General features: G+C 36.3%; 1 protein-coding gene across 1 annotated transcript in view; it reads left to right on the forward strand.

Moving 5' to 3' along the window:
* The window catches only part of ADGB (androglobin), a 119,070-nt gene that overhangs the window by 2,645 nt on the left and 95,425 nt on the right, over nucleotides 1–21,000 (forward strand). The window contains exons 2-6 of the mRNA XM_009895541.1: nucleotides 8,367–8,413; nucleotides 13,029–13,134; nucleotides 14,680–14,772; nucleotides 17,041–17,112; nucleotides 18,325–18,513. Coding sequence (XP_009893843.1) covers nucleotides 8,367–8,413; nucleotides 13,029–13,134; nucleotides 14,680–14,772; nucleotides 17,041–17,112; nucleotides 18,325–18,513 — 507 coding nt within the window. The remainder of the gene's footprint in view (nucleotides 1–8,366; nucleotides 8,414–13,028; nucleotides 13,135–14,679; nucleotides 14,773–17,040; nucleotides 17,113–18,324; nucleotides 18,514–21,000) is intronic.

The raw sequence follows: 21,000 nt of genomic DNA on the forward strand, positions 1-21,000 counted from the left end.
CTGAAAAACCACACGCATCTTAGCACTCTCTAGTTAAAGATCTGGCTGAAAATCTGGGTTTGCTGAAATCAGTGAAAATTGTTTATAGTTGGAAACTGAAATAGTGACGCTAAAAAGTCACCCTTGAGAATGTTTTTGACACCTTGAATAGCCTTTCTTCTTGCTTGCCCTTGTTTCCCAGGTCGATTGGAATTTATACCCTAAACCGAATATCAAAAAGATATTTTAGCATTCTTAGTCCCTCTGAAAGGACTGAAATATTGAAACATTTATTTTCCTTAGTCATGCTGTATGCCAGTGGTCTCCAAACTTTTTTGATTGTGCAGCCCTATCAGTAAAAAATTTTTGAGCATACCCCCAATATATGTATATTTATTTATTTATAAATTCTATACATGCACTGCTGAAGTGCTACTATTTGCTTCCTTGCACACACACCCCACTTTAGAGACCAGTGCTATCAGCCACAGAATTTCTGTAGAGAGAATAAGCAACTAGGCAGTTTCAAGTTTTGAACTGCAGTCTGCTAAAGTCTATAGGGAGCTTTTTATTTGGATCAGGCTTATGGTCAAAACTTAGAACTACCAATGGTGATTTATGCAAAATTGCTTCTAGAGCACATTCCCCTTTGTCATAGGATTTGTGATGTCAGAACGATAGGGATGCAATTGATAGCAGACAGATTGACATGTTATTTCTTTATTTGGAAATGGAAAGATGCTGTATAATAAGGAATATCTGTACTACAGAGAAGATATTCTGTGTTTGCAGGTCTATGAGAAAAAGATGCAAATTTCATTCATTTACTAGAAAGTACAATTCTAGCCCCAAATGCAGAGAATGTTCAATTTTCTGATTTAAAGCTAGATTTGTATCATAGCTTTCAAGAACAATCAGCAGAGCACTGAGTTGATTTTGCAAGAGTCTGCTCTAGTACAAAATGATTAAGACTGCCGCTCTTAATATATATAATTGTTGAGAAAAATTGCCGAACACTGTGATAAAACTGTACTGTGTAACCCTATGACTTAGTCCTCATTCAGTTGGCAATCCCTGTGTTGGAGAAATTGCTCTGTTTCCTCAGATAATGATTTTCTCCTAATAACAGGGAAATGTTAGTGATGAACATAAATGTTTTATCAAAAGCAGTGTGCCCAGTCTTTTTTTAGTGGGTTGTGGAGATTACAGATAAATCTTACGTATGCAGTGCAAGATTGGAACTGAGTTCATTGGAGATGTGACAAGTACTTATTAGCTATCTCCTTGACGTTTATTTACATTCATTCTGTTACTCAGCTTGTTGAATGTGTTTGCAAGACAGAGAAACCTTCTAGTGTACAAATGTTCTGTGAGTCTATGAGAACTTAAGTGATGTTACTATGCCCATATCAGAAAGAGGAATGGATGTTTGCAGGCTGCCTGAGAAAACATTGTCCTGTCAGTTTAGTATTCTGTGGTCATTGCAAGGTAGGTTTTCCCTGAGCATCTCTGTTTTATTTTTGGATACTACTTGCAGTTGCAGGGATAAAAATGTAAAAAAACACTTTACCTTTTGTCTAATATGGTCTCTGTAAATGCTGCTTGTTTTTAGATGTCTCTAATGATTGAAATACTGAGCAGTAATATCAGTAGTATAAAAAAGAAAAAGGGCTAATAGATTTTAGAAATAATTTGTAAAAAAAAAATCTGAGACCTGTCAATACTTAGCACAAAGAATTACAGTGTTATAATTTCAGCTCTTGCGGATAACATTAATGCGGAAGCACTCTGAAGGTAATGTGTAGAAACATCTGGGAAATATATTTTGATGACCTTAAAATTACTTTCCTAGTGAGATGATGGCTTCTTTTTTCCCTGTAAATGCTTACAATAGTCAGGACAGTACATCTGCACTGTGGAAAATAGAAGGGGATTATTTGTGGATATATTGCAATGCTGGAGTGGGACCTCAGAAGCATATGGAGAAGGCGGGAAAGTTCCTTTGGACTCACTAAGCCAGACTTCACGTGGGTCTCTGCAGGATGCTCCATTGGGTCTGTCTTCATTACTGCTTTCTAATTAGGTAGCAATTCCCTTCAGGAGCTAGGCAGTTGCTAGAGATGACAGGCTGAAGAGCTCGAAAGAACTACTGTCCTTAGAGCTTTTCTTAATTGCAGCATTAGAGGCTACTGAGAATCTGATCTTTCCCAGGTTTCAACGCCTATAGTGAATAGCAACTGATGTCTTTGTCAGCACTGAAAGAAATTCTGGCTAGTAATAATGGATAATGAATTAAAATGCTCTTTAAATGAATTTGATGAAGCTCTATGCCATCAAGCCCAATCTTTTGAATTAAACTTGAGTCATCAGCATCTATCTGAATTAGGGTTTGGGTTATTAGGAACAAAACTGAGGAACTAACGGTCAGTGCCAAGAGAGGCAAGTGATTCAGGGATAATTGCGGCACAGGCAGAGGTCACCAATGTATAGGGGAAGGTCAGAGTGATGCTGGAGTTCTTTTTAGGGAGAGCAGTAACTAAGAGCAATATTTACTGCTGATGGATCCTTAAGGACCTGAAGAGACAGGCTGCTGAACTGGCTGGAAGAAATGTTTTAAGTTTAGCTGTGTGCCTGATTGCAGTAAGTAGCAGGCTGCTGCACTGCTGCTGTACAGTGGGTTGCTGCACCAAAGCCTAGGATTACCTAATGTTTGTTATTAAGATTAAAGACTGGGACAGTAAAAACAGAAAGAATAGTGGCATTGCTAATTTGTATTTGAATTCCCATATGCCTAAGATAAGGATTCAGCCAAGACTTGTGATTAAGGTTTTATCCACTGCCAGCATGTGTTCCTCAGGTAAGTATTCTTAAGGTTTAGGCTACAGCAGTGGTTTAGAGAATATACAGTGAAGAGAATAATTTTTTGTCATTTTGGATGGGGCTCGCTAGATTGACTGCAGTTTGGGAAAGGCAAGAACTCATGTCTTGTGGATAACAGCATGGCAGTTAAACTTGAAGATGCTTTAGTGTTGTGCTGGGGTGCTCGTGTTGGTTAATGGAAGTTTTAATGGGCAATAAAAATTTACATGGGGTTGTGGAATGAGTCTGGAAAAGAAATGCACTAAAGATTGTATAAATACATAGCAACCACATCTAGCTCAGGAAGTGCTTGAGCTAAAAGTGGTTGGTGACTATCAAAGTGTTAGAGAAATATACTATATATGCCTTTATGCTCTTCATAGGCTTTCAGTTGCAAGTATTGTTCAAAACAAGTTGTTGGGCTATAGTTCACCCTTGCTCTGACTCAGTACTCACATTCTTATGTCTGTGGTCCAAGAGGGTAGCTCAGTGGTATATCTTTGTCTTGCAACATATGTGCTATAGAGAGAAGGGTTTGCTACGTAATTGTAAAAGCTAGTTAGGTTTGTATGTGGATGCTTATGCATGTTTTAGACTTTGCATGAGCTTCAGTCAGAGTTGAGTATGGCTTGGTGGTTCTGACTAAGTTCTGCTAGAGGCTTGAAACAGAGTTAAAATTTTGAACAAAAGGTATTGAGGATACTAGTCCTGATTTTTGCCGTTTTTTTTATTAGGCATATCCATTTTATGGTTAATCGTGCACCATTTATTGGAAACTGAGCTGGTTTTGAAAATATAGTTAGTTTCGAGGTTATGATTACAAGAAACATAGTGGCTGAGTTGAACACATGCTCATGTCATGGTTTGACTCTTTGGGCAGCTCAGTGCCACACAGCTGCTTGCTTACTCCCCCCCAGCAGGATCAGGGAGAGAATCTGGGTAAAAGTGCAAAAACTCAAGGGTTGAGATAAAGACATCTTAATAGGTAAAGCAAAAGCTGCACATGCAAGAAAAGCAAAATAAGGAATCCATTCACTGCTTCCCATGGGCAGGCAGGTGTTCAGCCTCCTCCAGGAGAGCAGGGCTGCATCACGTGTAATGGTTAAATGGGAGGACAAACACCATAACTCCAAATGTCCCCCTCTTATTATTTCTTCCCCCAGCTTTTATTGCTGAGCGTGGTGTCATATGGTAAGGAATGTCTCTTTGGTCAGTTGGGGTCAGCTGTCCCAGCTGTGTCCCCTCTGGTCCCTTCTTGTGCACGCCAGCTTGCTCATTGGCGAGGCAGTGTGAGAAACGGAAAAGGCCTTGATGCTGTGTAAGCACTGCTTGGCAATAATTGAAACATCCCTGTGTTCTCAGCGCTGTTTTCATCACAAATCCAAAACATAGCCCCATACAAGCTACTGTGAAGACATTTAACTCAATCTTAGCCAAAACCAGTACAGCTAGTTAGTGGACTTCGCAAGGGAGAGAATATGTATCTGAAGAGTTTTAAACCTTCACTGCATTCATAACCTTCTTTACAATTGTAACTGGTAATGTATGACAAGATATTATACCCTTCCTACAGAGCTGATTTCAGATAAATCATGAGGCTCTTCTGTCCCAAATATCTCAATTCACATCTCTCCTAACCATACCCATCACCAAGCCAGTTAAGGCTTCGCAAGAGTCTGGGAGCGAGCTGTGGTGTATCTTGAGCAGCAGCACTTGTTCATTTCCAATTTGCAGGTACAGTCCCGATAATCCTGAGGAACAGGCATTTTGAGATCACGGTCTCATTTAGCAGGCTGTTAATTGCAATCACTCTGAAGATGAACAGAAATCTTTTGTTTTAAATGGTTGTCCAGAGCCTTTGGGAAGGGTTTATTGGCTGTTTACATTACCAATATGACAAGGCATTTCTTGTTCTCTCAGGTAATTCAGCAGTAACATAAATCTGTAATAGCCCAGGATTCCAGGATGTCCAGCTGCAGAATTGAAGGGAGAATTGTCTATGTAGCTTAAAAAATAACTATCTGAAACACTGAGCACCATCACGCACGTGCATACTTCCCACAGACATAGTCATACTAATGGATAAATGTCTTATGATCTTAGCTTCAATTTGGATGAAATTCTTTGGTTCATGATTGTTCTTCAGAAGTTATTTATTGAATCAATGTGCACCTGAAAACTCTTTTACTCTCCTATTGTTCTAATACCGAAATTGTAATCTAACAAAAACTAGAGACATTCCTGGAGAGTTTGCATTGTCCTTCCTGAGCATAAAATAGCTGCTCTTCATTTATGGTCTTTTATTGTCTATTTGTTTTGTACGTAACTCATATTTCCAAGGCCGGTATTTTTGTTAGCCTCAGAAATAAAATCAAGCACCCCTAGAATTTTTCGTGTTAGCATTTTCTGTCCATAAAGATGAAAATCTTGCTTTCAGCACACTGTGCTCCGTTCATTGAAATGTTTCAGTGTATAAACACAGTAAAACTTTAATCTATCTAGTCAATTTGATAATACTTTTTTTTTTTCTGTTTCTCCTGCCTTTAACTATTTTTTTAGTTTCATGCTTTGTGGAGAGATAATGCATTCGTTCCCAAGTACATATGATAAACATTAAAATAGCATATAAGCCAACCAGTAAGTTGAAATTTTTATTAAGTAGATTACATTTTAATTAGGAAATTATGTATTCAAATTCGTTTTCCTAGTTAATTCTAATTAAAACAATGAACCCCTGAGAGCTCAGCCTACCCTGATCTGTAGATTTTGAACTTCATGGACTCATGGGCATGAAAACATTAAGTAATATACCAGTGGCAATATCACACTAAACACTGTACTCCCTACTGATCATAGTTTTAGGTTTTTCTTTCCCTGTAACTCAAAGCAACGTCAGGGGATCTTGCAGGCGAATGCTCTCAATGAGCCATAGGTCAGACACTGTGCAATCAGACTGCAGTAGAAGTCCAGACAATTACAGTGAACGGTGTAATGGAGAAAAGCAGCTTTCAGCAGAACTATATAGCAGAAAAAGCACTGTCAAAAGAAAAAAAATAATAATAGTGCTTTGAAACTAGAAAGCATTCTTAAAATATCATGTTAGAGACTCTGTTTGCCATGGATTATTCATCTACTTAAGCAGAATGGTCTTTATCTCCTTCTGTGAGCACTCTGTAACCACCACTGAACAAATGGGATTCCTGGTTTTCTTATCAACGCATGCTAAGTGATTTGTAAATGAGTTGACCTAAATCCACAGAAGTACTGAGGTGTTTTGCTATGCAGAGATTTTTAGTTCTTAGTTAATTACCCAGGTGCCATACAGAAAGCACAGAAGGGTTTTGCAGAAGCCAGCAAGGAAGAAATGCCAAAGAAATGCCAAAGAAATGAGCAAAGCACAAGACATGTTCTGAGAAGATACTTGAGTGCCAAACTCTAGTGTGGAAAGAGGTGCTGCAATCTTCCAAGCATTCTCATAGTTGAATCTAAGGCCAGCTCAAACTTTTTAGCAGGAAACACTGGGAGAAACAAACTCAGAAAAGTTACTGGTTCCATAATTTCTAAGGTACTGGACAATTATGTGGGGAAACATGACTTCAGATTCCCTCTTTGAATCAGGTACAATAATGAAAGATTTGTATCCCCTGCTTCCTGCCTTGGAGGACAACCAGAACAAGTAAGAGGATGCTCTGTGAGTGTACTCTTAGTGGTTTCTCACACAGAGCTCAGTGGAGTGAACCTAAGATCCCCCAAGTGGCACATTCCTTTTCTTTTGTTTTTTGTCTGGAGTTTGACAGAGGTACTAGCTACTTGAGAATAGGCTGTTCCAGAAGCGATAGATCGCTATTCTCACCTGAGTCGCATCTGATGTAAAAGAGTTCTGCTGGCTAATTAATTATGCGCTGAGTGGTCAGATGTTTCCTTTTATCAGTTTTAAATTTACTGTGGTTTATGTTAGATGCATTTTTTTTTCTTGTGTCATGAGAACAGGTAGACAATACAATTTTTGTTTCTATAGATTAAAAGTGCTCATTTAAGTGCTAGATATTACAAGGTTTCTACTTTCGCAGGCATCTCTTGGGATTAATCTTTAGTGTTCCACTCTTAGGAATGTAGATTTTTAAAAAAAATTTTTTGAAGGATGTCTTTTAAAAGTCTAAGTGACCTCCAGTGTGGTAGAACATGAAAGGCCGGCAAATGAATGACTTCCAGGCCACCTGATACCTTCCAATATCAAGAGTGTTTTGCAGATATGTGAAATACTATTTTTTTTTTCCAATCCATATTAAAAGCTTTTTGCCAACAGACCCTTGGCTCCATAGAATCAGGAGCAGAGAATTTTTACTACAGCTGGCTCTTCCCACTGAAAATGCTGACCTCAGCTTTTCTGGCATTGCTCTCACAGACTAGAGGGTCTTGACTTCTGCTGCCATTGAAAGCAGCAGCGTCCACACTATTATTTCTGAAGTCTGTAACTTCACCTTATTTTTCTTCTGTCTTTGAGCCATTTACTAATGATAGTTTGTGCAATAAAAACTATTCTTCTTCCTGGAATGCAAAAATAGAAGGTTAAAAGAGTCCAAAATTCTAACGCTGTGCATGAGCTTGCTATGAGCATGAAGGTTGGATTTCACATTAATTCTTCTAAAAATACATGAAAAAATGTATCTTTGTTTTAGCTTTCCTAAGATTTAGTTACACAAGGTAAAAAAAAATCTGTTGTGATCTATATGAAATATTCAGTTGCCTTATCAGTCTTTGTCATCAGTTTCTTGAATGCATCTTCATTTTTTTTGTCTAACACATGGCACCAATCTAGTACTCTATTCTGCTTTTTTTATTCAATTTCTGAGAGTGTTTTCAGTTCAAATTTTTGTATAGGAAAAAGGTATAGTTGGTATAAATGAATCAAAATAGCAAAAGTCTGAGTTATATTGATGAGAACTGAGCCAAACTTTTAAAGAAAGATAATGAAATTTAGCTGGAATTTAAAAAGAAGGAATGTCTCACCTTCCATTAATATGCAGGCAAATAAAAATAAGAAAAAACATGAACTTCCATTCCAGCTGGTAAGGCTAAATGTGAGGCTAGGTGACCATTCTCTCTTAGCCAATGTATGCACATTTGAAATAGGCTTATTCTTGGCAACTTACTGAAGTCTATTAGTTTGTCTGACACCTACAAGGATGTCAGCTATGTTTAGAAATGAGAATATTACACTCCTTTAAAAATAGTATGCCTATAAAGAAGAATCAGTTGGTTTTCATCTTTTCTTTCTATCACTTTAATTTTCCACCGTTTGATCTTGCTTCTACACAGAAAGCACTCTGTGCTTTTTGAGGAAGAAATCCTACCCCAGTACATGAAAGTGAAATGAAAATAAAACCTGTTATCATACGCTTTGCAAGCAACTGTCATTGCAACTTAGATGCTTTACAGTTATTTGTTCTGCTCATGATACCTGAACTCATCCAAGTCTTAAGTCTCTCCCCAAACATGAGAGCTCTGAACATTTATCTTCTGCGAAGAGTCCCTTAAGTTTTGGCTCCAGTGTCCAAGATAAGAATAATGGTAAGTCACTGTAAACAGTAAATACATGTTTTGGTTTTAGTTTGTAATTGCTGCTCATTATACTAATGATAAAGAGAAGACTGTATTGCCTTAGCTGCTTATTAGATTGTCTGTTCATTCCTCTTCTGAAAAATGGCACTAATTGTGAAGAAAAAGAGCCAATCATTTTGCCACAGAGTTACTGATACTTGGTCAAACATTCTTATATCCTTTCCAGATTCCTATGAACTTGAGTGTTGCCATGGTTTCTGCTGTGGGTTTCTAAGATATTCAGATGCTACTTTTAAAAAGACATTTCAGTGATTAGAGTTTAAAAGAACTTTCTGCCATAAATAAGGTCTTCAAAGGAGTCCTTTGTCTTTGAGTTCTGAAGAGATTAGGGAAAAAGTTAAGTCTCTTCCCAACAGGGCACGTTTGGAGGAGAAGTTGAGCCATCTGTTTGTTCTCTGCCCTCGTTTTCTTAATATAAAAGCCTTTACTGGGGCCAGAAATCATTTCTTCTGACTGCTTAAACAATCCAAGGGAAGGGACACATTTTTCTTTACTGCTTCCTGATAAGAAAGAGGCCAAAATTCTCATCTCACTGTGACCCAACGTTGGTATCCAATGGGCAATATGAGATGTGAGATTCCTCACTCCCCTCTCTTCCTTCAGATTGCTCTTCTGTACACATAGGGGAGTTCAGAGCATCCAGAGGAGGTGAAGGAGGAAAGAAGGATAAAAGTTTCAGCTCTGAGCCTCATTCACTGACCTGCCAGATAGTAGCTACCTAAATATCATGTCCTGTTACTGAATCGTTTCTGTTAATAGTGTGTCTGCTGGGGTTTGAATGAAACTAAGCTTTACAGTGTAATGGTTGCAGGCATTTCATGGGAAGAATAGATAGTATTTAATGAAAAATAAAAGATGGACCACACTCTCCAGGGAACAAGGTGAAAATTATAAGCATCAAATAGATTTTGTCTTCTGGTGGGGTATTGTTATGATCAAATTGACAGTTTCTTTTTTAATCTTTAAAACGCGCTATGGGTGATGTTGGTGACCATTTAAAACACCTAGAGGGAGTGCTAAGATGGGATGAACTGATGGCTGGTTGGCAGTTACTTAGCAACAAATACACTGCTGTGGAGATAAACAAATTCTTAATAGAGTGAATCAAATGAAGACCAAACTCACAATCATTGTGTCTACAGAAGGGATAGCATATAAGTACCTAATTGTACTGCACCACCTAAACGTATCATACTGCAAATAAAATGGCTGGTTTGTTTAAACAGTTGCTGTTACAGATACCAATGCTCAGTCTTTCGATACTCCAAAATGTGCTTTAAGCAAGCACATATTTTACTCCGCAGTTGAAGTTAGAACAGTTGCATAGACAGTTACTGTAGCTGAGCTGCTGAGTAGCAATTCGTTAAATCAATCAGAACTTAGCTTTCAGTTTTGCATCTCAGTCCTCAGGCAGAGATCCCAATACTGTGTCCTAAGTCCCTGAAAAACTCCGTATTGATTTCTTAGGATGATAATATAAAGCAGATCTTAAGCTTTGAAACGTAAGTAGGTTTAACAGAAATAAACAAATGAAACCTTAATGAAAACAGAAAAAGGATTTAGCTGCAAAAAATATCATCTTTGCATCCTGTGTCATAAGGAACACAGAAAGAGTAAGAAAGATTGTGTATATCCTTATGCAAATAACCAACCAGAATCCTTGAAGAAGTCATCGACATGGTGAAATCCCTGGGGATTTTTTTTCCAAGCTTCCAAAGTACAGACATGGAGACAGAAAAAGCTGAAGCACTTTTATCTGTCAAGACTCCAACCAGATTTCTACATAAAGCCCCAAAGTCATTGTGGAAACAGTGCTGGCATTGTTATTGAACTATTAAACAATTTTATCTGTTTCAAATACTCCCAATCAAAATTTCTGTGAGAAGATGTCTCATTTCCATCCTCAGAGCTGCTCATCTAAGCAAAAGTGAAAAACTAATTAATTTTCCTTCCTTTTTGGGGGGGGTTGTTTTGTTTTATTGTTAAGGAAAGTGACAGCATCAAAATGCTAAGCAAGATTAAAGGTGCATCTAACTTTTGCAAGGGAGGGTTAGGAAAGAGAGTATTTAATCTTTATCTGGAGGAAAGAATGAAATAGAAAGAATGGTGTTTGAATTCTAAAAAACCTGTATAGTGCATCAGTTATTTTCACGCGTCACAAAATTATTATTGTCTGGTGATCCAGAGTGAAATAAGTACTGGGAAAGGAAGGTGGAGTAGCCATGCTGTTCTGAAACTAAATACCAATTCTTCTGTAATTCTCTTGAGAAGTCTCCCTTCAATGTTGCTGGGTTTCCTCTGTGAGGAATGGTCATAGGTAGTTTACAGGTAGATTTATCTACTTTAAGAAGAAAATATTTGCTCCCTAGACTCCATTGACCATGTTGACAAGATCTTGCTTACATAGTGGGTGAGCAGCTAAAGTCTATATGTCTACAGACTAAATGACTATGTTTAACTTGAGAGAGAGCACTTCCAGTACCTTGTAGGCTTGCCTCCTGTCTCTCTACTAGTTCTGAAGTCTCTGAAAAACTTAGGTTGCAATTTGTCTGCTTTTTTTTCCCCCTGTTCTGTTTGTCTAATCTGCAGTTCCCCATTTTCCCTGTTGGCACTATATCAATTACACCAGTAGTCTTGGAGAAGCTGCATAGAGGGTCAGAGGTGAATTAGTGCCAACTTCATAGTTTTTCCCTCATTTGGCAATTTATTCTTCCATTTTCTCCTTTAGGGGTTAGCATAGGATTAAAAAAGTCTGCCCATAAGTTGGTGTTTAAAGTACTGTTGCACACTGAAGCTATCCAGCTTGAACATAAAATACTAGTAATGCTTTATGTTGTCCTCGTGTCTGTTAGTTTGTTTCAAAAATTATCAATTAATTATATTATTTAATTCTTGTAATAAAGGAATTTCTTAATAGCCTTACTCAAATAGAGTATTTTAATAAATTCAGCTGTCTTTTTTTCACTTCATTTATATTTGGATTCCAATTAAACTGCAGTTCTTTATGATTTTTCAAAAATCTTACTGAGTCATCCTTTTAAGAAACAGGCACATTGGGCTTCCCCAACTTAGTTTAGGACATCTCAGTCATAGATAGCACTGTTTCAATGACTTCCACGTTGTTAGTGTTGAGTTTATTCTATCATGTCAAAGCGTATTGGAAAGTAATTTTCTGTCTTAGTCTGGTAGTAAGCTAGGCAAGTCTTTCCATCTCATTGCTGTTTTTTAAAAATATGCTTTTTTATTATTCCATTATTGTCCCAAAGCAGTCAGAAATCTTATAGCAATTATTGCAGTTCTTATTTCATTATCTTTGGGAATGGCTTCAGAAGATCTGTATAATTATTATTATTATCATCATTATTGTCATTATTATTGAGTAAAACTTCCATGCTTCTTTATAAATATTTAAAAGAGCAAATGCAGACTTAGAGGTGGAGAAAAAAAGATATAAAAAGAAGTAGTCCTTGAATATTTAAAATTGCTACATACATCATTTGTATTTCATCTGAAATAAGAAAAAAGTAGAAAAAGTAAGAATTTTAACTTGTCATTTTTTGCTTATAAGTATATGTAAGAAGCTGCCAGGATTTGGATTTAAATCAACGTTGACAGGGGCAAAGTTTCAAAATATCACAAATGTTGAAGCTGTTGGTACAGCTGGCATTCTGTTTTTCGTTGTTCTTCATGCATGCAGTTAGTGCAGATACAGCAGATTCTTTGAAGCAACTGGAACTGATATAGGCATTCCTAGTAATCCAAAGAAACTGATAAACACTTCAGGGTTTTCAATTGCGTGTTAAGTATTATTGAATATAGAACGAAGCATCATTTGAGTCTTCAAGAAAATGCTGGAGAAAAAAATGATACCATTAATGAAAGATCAAACATAGTAGAGAGAGGCTGGAGGCCATTTAGAGATGACTGAGATGACAAAGATGTAGGCAAATGACAAAGCAAGGTTTCACTCCAGAGAATATATCTTTCTTCCAGTTAAGAGTGGTAGAAGCTGTATTTTTTTATTTGCACAGCAGAAGGCACAGATGGTATTGAATTTTCACAGCTGTTTTGCAATAAGAGTTACTGGGAGTGTGGATGAATGTAGTTATTGTCTAGACAGTGAGAAATCTTCGTTTTTACCCATGTCTTTGTGAGTGAGTTGAATTGGGTCGGGAATGCTAGGACTGGCACAGAAGAGGAAGGGGAACCATGTGGCTTGACACAGGGGAATAGGAAGAGGCAGGAAACTGTGCCCTCAGATTCTGCTTTTGTGCTTCAGCTGTCCCATTTACTTCAGAATGATTCCTCATATAAATGCATTTAAATATTTTGTTGGTTTACACCTAGTAATGCCACCTAGCACTTCTATAGGCTTGCTTATCTTAGTGACAAAAAGTTATTGTAGTTACTAACATTAAAATTTTTATTACAGTACATTAAAAAGAGTATTTTACAAGATAAAAATCTTCTTACTACCCTTGCCTAATATTCTGTTCATTTTTATTCCTGCCTCTGTTTCCCAGGGCAACTGTGTCTTCCCACATAGGTGCTTCCAATGAGAAGTGGAGATTTCCTATTTGGCCAGAATGGAATGAAGCAGATATCAATGCAGAAAAATGGGAGGCTGGAAAAGCTGGAAAAGAGAAAGAAAAAACTGGAAAAAGTCCTATTTCAGTAAGTTGTGTTAAGTAGAGCATTTGTCACAACTTCAAAATAATTTGTTACTGATAAGTATGCTAATTTCAATAATTTCTTTTCAAGAAGTTGAAATAGTTCCCTACTTAACTAAAATAATAAACTAAAAGTATTGTGTATTGTTTATTTCGTGCTTCTTAAACAAACTTTTAACATATGTGTGTGCATTAATTTGTGCATGTTAATGGTTAAAAAAAAATGCACCCCCAAAATTGGTTTCATAACATAATTAAAACTGGGGGTGTGGGAACCACAACAGCACTTATAAGCTAAAGAAAGGTGTATCTCTCCATTTTTTTTAGTGCTACTTTGCATAGCGTATGTCATTCTCACCTTTATCAAGTGCTTAAGTGCTAAACTTCCTGTCACACCATGTTGTCAGGGTTGGATGTCTCTGAAAGCAGAATATACGCTCTGTTAATACAGTTCTGTATGGTCCAGCCTGCAACACTTCCTTCAAGCTTTCAGAAGAATAAGTTTTCCTAAAAGGTTCGACACCACCCCACCCCCCACCCTCCCCCCACCTTACTGTGCTTGCTTCAGGTACTTTAAATAGTTTGTTGCAGATTGGTATGTTGAAAGAGCTTACACAATGAAACAACTATACAACAATACTATTTTGGAGTTGTTGGTTTGGGTTTGGGTTTGTTTTTTATGCTTTTGTAATGTATTTTCTTTAGCCTTCTTTTAATCAGTAAGTATCCAAAGCATTGTAGTTTTTCCTTCACAGAAACTCTCTTGGTTAGCCTGTAGAAGATAAATGTACATCGTAGCCTGTGAAACACACAGAAATGTATAATATGCCTAAAAGCTACTTAAAATTCCAGGCACAAATAGAAGAAATTGGTTACCATGTAACCAATTAGTTTCTCAGTCAGCATGAGCAGTATCAGAGGTATCTCCTCATCCTACATTGCTGTTAAGTAAGCAGATATATATCCTGACACCTTCTGTGCATGTGGAGAGTAAGTATCACTTTGGAAATGGAAGTTTCAAAATTATATGAGACTCTGAGAATCTCTAATTCAAGATGCCTTATGATTATACCTCTCTTTGGTTTCTATAGCAGTTTTAAGTGCATGGAACCTGCTTTGTTTGTGTCTAAATATTGCTTTAGATATTTACTTTCACTCTTCAATTTAAAAAGCTTTAGCAGTAAGTGAATTAGAAAAAGTACTTAAAAACAACTTGATATAAGAGTGCCTAAATTAAAAGCTTAAACAGTTTTTTGGGAGGCTTTTCTGAATGGTGGAAAAGGAAGGAAACATTTCACGTAGACCTATTTAGACAGTGCAGGACACATAACCTTCTCTGAACAGTTTAAGTGGCTTTTGTGCTGAATCTTCGGTTTGGGCTTTGCACTCTTTTAGTTCAGAGTTATAGATACTATTGGTTCTTTTTTATGCTCTTTTTCCCTTTAAATGAATTATCATGTGAACAATAAATTATTTTAAAACTTGTGGAAGATACAATACTGTAATTAATAAAAAATGTTCCATTTTTGTTCATGCATATTTTATGTAGCATGTCTTTGAGGATCCTGAAGGGAAAATAGAATTGCCACCGTCCTTAAAAGTACATTCATGGAAACGTCCACATGAGTTTTTAACAAGTAAGGTAAGAAACAAGCAAGGTCATGATGAAAAAATTGCTACTTGCCTAGCTATCAAACAAGTAGAGGAAAATTAGTAGAGGAGATTGGTTCAACAGATAAAACCCACTTGACCATGCATAGTTATCCTGGCCGGGAGACTGTTGTGCACCGAGGAGTCGGTGATGCAAACAGCAGCTAACCTGTGCTGCACACACAGCTCGTCCTCCAAGCCTGTGTGGTGCGGGGTGTGATCCCTGGCTCCAGGATAAACTCAGCCAGTGCGTTGTAAGGCAGCGCCCGCTTGTTACCAGTGGTTACATCACCTGCATCTTCTTGCCTTTGTCCCAGTGTGGCAGGAATTTCATATGTGAGCATCCATTCTCTTTTACGTCAGAAGTGATGAAAAGAGTTGTTGTAAGAAAATCCTGTAATAGCTCAAGTCCTATCAGAGCTCAATAATAGCAAAATGGGGTAACCCTTTCTACGGGTGGGTTCTGCACAGAATGCTGTGCGTGGATCAGAAGCCTGTTTGATGCTGCACAACTTGGGGTTTCCAGTGTCTAAAAGGATGTAAGGTTATCTATACTAATCCCTTTCTTTTTAGTTAGTTCTAATAATAGCACTTTAAGAGTTTGAGTGCCTTTCTTGCCGGGATCACCATGGATCAGCACCTCCTGGTGCAAAACATGGTAGCATATCCTCCCATATCTGCTCTGTTTTTTGACTCCACATTCATTTGGAAGATACCTTGACGGAGAGATGCCTTCCTGTTTTACTTTGTGTTCTTGTTTTCTTACTTTAAAATTAGTGTCATGGCAAAGCAAGTTCTTTTTGTTCCAACTAAGGCTTCCCTTGAGCTGGTACCTGAAGTAAATGTCTTGAAACCATGAGTTAGCTTTACCAGAAATGTAGTACTTTTTCTCACTTCAACTATTGTATTTCTCCAGTCTGCGTACAGAATGTACCCACATCTTTGACAGTACTTGTCAGGAAGGTAACCATAACATTTTAAAACTATGCAAAGCTCTTATTTAGTTTATTTTTTAAAATAATTGCAAAGAAAATAAGCAGTCTACCATTTCAAAGGTTAGCGTTCTCCAGTGCTGTTGCTAATCAAAGCTTTAAAGCATTTTTGCTTCAGATGAAATGCTGAAGTTTTAAAACACTTTGACCACCCTTCCAACTTTTTCAGGCTTGTCAGTTTTCCTTTTGTCAGCTTGTCAGTTCTATTTTTTATTAACTAGACACTAAACAGGTCCAAGTTTAATTTTTAATGGAGGAAGGAGAGCGGGAGGGCAGGGGAGGAATTGACAAGACCAAAAGATTGAATGAGAAACACTGCCAAAATGCATAAACCAAGTAGAAGTATCTGAAAGATGAGGGCAAGAGAGCTGGCAGCCCAGAAAGCCATGGAAACATGTATCTGTATTAAAATAGCTTTTAAGATCTATCTCTAGAACACTATGAAGAAAGCGTTTGTTTCCTTTAAGACCTGTGTAAAACTTTGATGCTTGTTTTGGTCCAGTGTATTTTGAATCAAGAAGCTATAATTACTAGAATTGTTATAAGTTGTTAAAAATTTATGTAAATGTCAAGTGATGAAAGGCTATTAAGAAGATATATGTTGCTACCTAATCTAGACCACAATCTAATTTAAAGTGTAAACAAGCCTATTTAGTGTGGTAAGCAAAGAATCAAATAATGATCACCAATAAATGAGGAGAGGCACAGATATATTTAGTTCAATAAACTACAATCCCAGTATGTTATTTCTAAACTGCTTACAAAAAGAAAAAGGACTATATAAACAATAGCCATTAAAACTACGTTATAGTCAAAGATTTGATAAAGTCAGTGTTCATACTGACAATACCACTATCTAACTGACCATGAGAAAACAAATCCCTTTGAATCTTGGGGGGCAGGGCAAGGAAATCTCAAAGTATGAGACAGTGTTATGGTCATGATTTAAATGCAGAACTGCAAATATTATGAATAAAGTGAGGGAATCTCAATTTACTTATGTAATTATTTCATTTGGTGCTCTTTAAATCTCCTTGTAAAAACAAAGATTTTTTAAAGATTCTGAATATCTACGTTTTAAGACACTTTTATTAAGAAATACCAAATCAGCTACAAGATTTCCAAACTGGCAACCTTTAGTTTACAAATGCCTAACGAATGTTTGCAAAATCTCTAACATTTGTATGTCACTACTATTAAACATTAGTGTTCATTTAAATTTTTCCAGCTAATTTAGCTATGGACTTAACTAATTTACTTTCTTCTAGATTCCTGTCGTTGTCAAAAATGAAACTTCATTTGACCTTTTTTCAGCGAATGAGCATATATTTTGTAGTGAGGTAGGTAGAAATACATTAATGTCCCTTTATAAAGTTTTTTTTTACATGAACAAAGAATGGTGGGAATAAAATGGCAAGAAATCATCTAGATTTGTGTAATTAGAGTTTACCTGTTTTAGAACTTGAAAAATTGTATCTATGATGGTAAGAGATTTTTCCAAACGTGATTTTTTTTAAAGAAAAAATATACTGTGTATGAACTACAAAAATTATTACTGGATAATATTGTCTAAAGATAAGAGCAAATAAAAGCTACATTAAAAAAGATTTCTATTTTTCGTTCAAGCTTTCCTGAAGTCATGTTCTTACTGTGCGTGCATGTATGTGCAAATCTCTGTTACCCAGCCAGTCTTTTCCTTCTCTCCAGAGTTGAATAAATGTTTACTGAATTACTAAAGATCAGGGGAAAATATAAAGCAGGTAGAACCAAGGAATCTGCGTGCCTTACTGTATGTAATATTTTTCATAATTTCTATTTCATTCAATGCTTCAACGCAAAATTGAAATTCAGCACCAGAGAAACTGCATAGGAAGAAGCCACCAGGAAACAGATGCTGTAAATTTTGCTGTCCACAGAACCACTAATTAATTTTAGGGCAAGTTTCCTGTAGTAAAAGCTTATTCTCGTTCTTGTTTATATAAATCACTGTAGCAGTCTGGTAATACTTGTGAAACTATAGCATACATCAGAAATCTGCATGTTAGAAAAACATATGCACTGAAGCATGATTAGTTAAAGCTTCTATTTTAAATTTTAATCATTATTAAATAATTTTAATGATTTAGGATAGTTTTTTACTGGGTACAAATAACAAGTCTTAAAGCCAATACCAATTTTTAGCATTTATATCTAGTAATAGCCATTAAACAAGTGACAGTTCACAAGTCCTGTAACATAGTTTATTTTGAAATCATAAGTCCTCATTTTTCTTTGGTAAATAATGAACCGCATATTTTATATTGTGCCTTTATTTAGTTTCATGAAGTTTTGTGTTCTTGTAAATAGATATTATGATGATTTTGAGAAAAGTTGTACCACTGAAATTAATTTTTGCATGAAACCATAGCTATACTTTATGTTGCTTCTCCATATAATACAGGAACTTTGCTATTCTTTAATCATATCTTGATATGTATTCTTTGATATAACTTGATTTCATTTTTCTAAAAGATGTAAGTCGAATTTTTTTTTCTATTTTTCTCTGTTTTCAGCTGATGAGATGGATTATAAGTGAAATTTATGCAGTCTGGAGGGTATATAATGAAAAGGCCTTAAGTAATGGAACATCCACACTTTTTTGGAAACCATGGGAACACATTTATGCCTTATGTAAAGCTACTAGGGGACACATGCCACTGTACAATAGCTATGGAAAATATGTAGTGAAACTTTATTGGATGGTGAGTAATTCCTTCCAACAATATATAAATCTATGCATCTAGCATGGCAAATTTTAATGGTTAGGGTAAGTATTTATTATTATTGAAAATATATGTGTTTGTAGGAGTAGAAATGTTGACAAACTGTTGATGCATGTTAGTAAAAATGCCTTTTACACTTCATGTAATTTTTGTACAACTTAGAACTTGATAAAACAGAGCTATTACTTGAAAAGGCAATATTATTTTTTTGTAGATCATATAGAATTTTGCTGATTTTTAGGAGATTTTTTTTCTCTGGCAATTGCAACAAGGTACTACATTTGAGTTCATTTGTTTATTACATTTTTAGAAAGAGGATCCAGTCATGGTAGTTGCTAATGTTGCTTATGTTCAAGCTATCTATTGAAATAATTTTCCTTTTCTGATACTTGTGACTTCTTTTTGTGTCAGACAGCAGTTTTCAATGTCAAGAGAAGGCTCCGGGGAGATCTATTGCGGCCTTCCAGTACCTAAAGGGGCCTACAGGAGAGTTGGGGAAGGACTTTTTACTAGAGCATGTAATGACAGGACGAGGGGGAATGGATATAAACTGAAAGAAGGCAGGTTTAGATTAAACATTAGGAAGAAGTTTTTCACTTTGAGGGTTGTAAGGCACTGGAACAGGTTGCCCAGAGAGGTTGTTGAGGCCCCATCCCTGGAGGTGTTCAAGGCCAGGCTGGACGTGGCCTTGGGCAACCTGGTCTAGTGGGAGGTGTCCCTGCCCATGGCAGGGGGGGTGGAACTTGATGATCTTTAAGGTCCTTTCCAACCTAAACCATTCTGTGATTCTATGATTCTATGATCCCTTAGGCCAAAGCACAATTTCAATACATTTGACAGAGGTTCATTCTGTATCATTTGTGTGTGGTTAAAATAATGTGATTTTAAGAAATAATTAATTTTCACCATTTGTAGTTTCTGTAAGCTGCATATGATACTTGACATCCTATTTTTACAGGGTTTGATTTCTAAATCACATATCCTTTTATGGACTTTATGTATGATTTAAATTCTCACTCAGTAACTTATATCCCATTTTTGTTTCAGTCTTAATTTCATCAGCTGATTTTTTGTGTGTGTGCATTAATTGTTTTGAGATAATAGGCAAAATATTTCTGACCTGTGTAGTGAATGATAGAATATGGAGGTTTGGTGAAAGTATTTAGTAGAGTCAGACAAGTGGCCCGCAACTCTGGTTCATTAGGATTAAGAATGATTTTTATTGTTTAAGTAACTCAGTTGACTTTACTGAGCTATTTGTATCCAATTGTATTTAAACGTGATTAAAGACTTCCAGTGTGGGGACCAGTTACTGAAGATGTACTTGTAAAATGAAACATCCTGTGGAGCTCCTAAAGATAACAGACAGTAACTTCTTAATGCATTTTACTGTCAACAGGGAACACTTAATTTAATATTGAACCTCATATGAATAGACAAAGAAATAATCACTGACCTAAAAGTTAGAAGTTGTCTGTCTTGTTGGGCTTGTTCTGGTTACTTTTGTCTTTTGCAAACAAAACATACCACAAAACACTAAGACACATAATTGACCCTATTAAACTTCCAGTTGCCGAAAACTGAAAATATTTTTGACACAGTCAGTTAGAAACATAAAGTCAGAAGTCTTAATGAAAACTCAAAGGCATCCCATTGGACTTCTGAAAAGATAGAATTCATGGAATCTGAAACAGTTATACTTAAAAAAGGAAACAAAACTAAAGAATGTGTAAAAGCTTTTTAAAAAAAAAAAAAAAGCAAAAAACAATGCTTATGAATACAAGTGAACAGCTAAGACAATGCAGACAGCTCATTAAGCAGACCAAAGGTACTAAAGAAATTTATGTTATTAATAATATTGATATCGGATATTTTAAAACAAGCTATCACAAATGATAATAAAAACAAACAGCAATGTTAAGGAAAAAAAAAAACCACCTACAAGCAGTTATTCAATGTTTATTTATTCTATGCATTGGAAGGCTGACAGAGATATATCTGTTCCTTGGCACATTGTAAATTGAACAAACATAACTATCTCTAACAAAACAGATTTAGAGGCTTCAGATGCTCAAATTAAATATTTTCATATCACTAGATCCAGGTAAGCTTTGGACATATTCAGAGTGCCTGCTTGATGTACCTGCTTTAGGCATCACCATACCAACTGTCTACAGCAGCAGAATTTAGATTAATTTAGGTGATGAACTGGTCTGTTATTTGTCAATGGGGATAGATGTGTTTTTTTTCCAAGGGTGATTAAGTTGCCTCACATGATAAGCCAAGAGCTATCAGAATTAGTCAAACAAATATCCAGGGTTTCCGAGAGTATTCCTGGAGGTTAAGCCGCTGACTTAGGGCTTTGTGTTAGGTACATCTGTCTGTGCAGATACCAAGCACTAGATTATTCTGTGGGAGTGCATGAAAAGATAAAGAGAGCTCGTATCTTTTATCAGATGGCTGCCA

Source organism: Charadrius vociferus, unplaced genomic scaffold (assembly GCF_000708025.1).
Source record: "Charadrius vociferus isolate BGI_N301 unplaced genomic scaffold, ASM70802v2 scaffold142, whole genome shotgun sequence".
Taxonomy (NCBI): Eukaryota; Metazoa; Chordata; class Aves; order Charadriiformes; family Charadriidae; genus Charadrius; species Charadrius vociferus.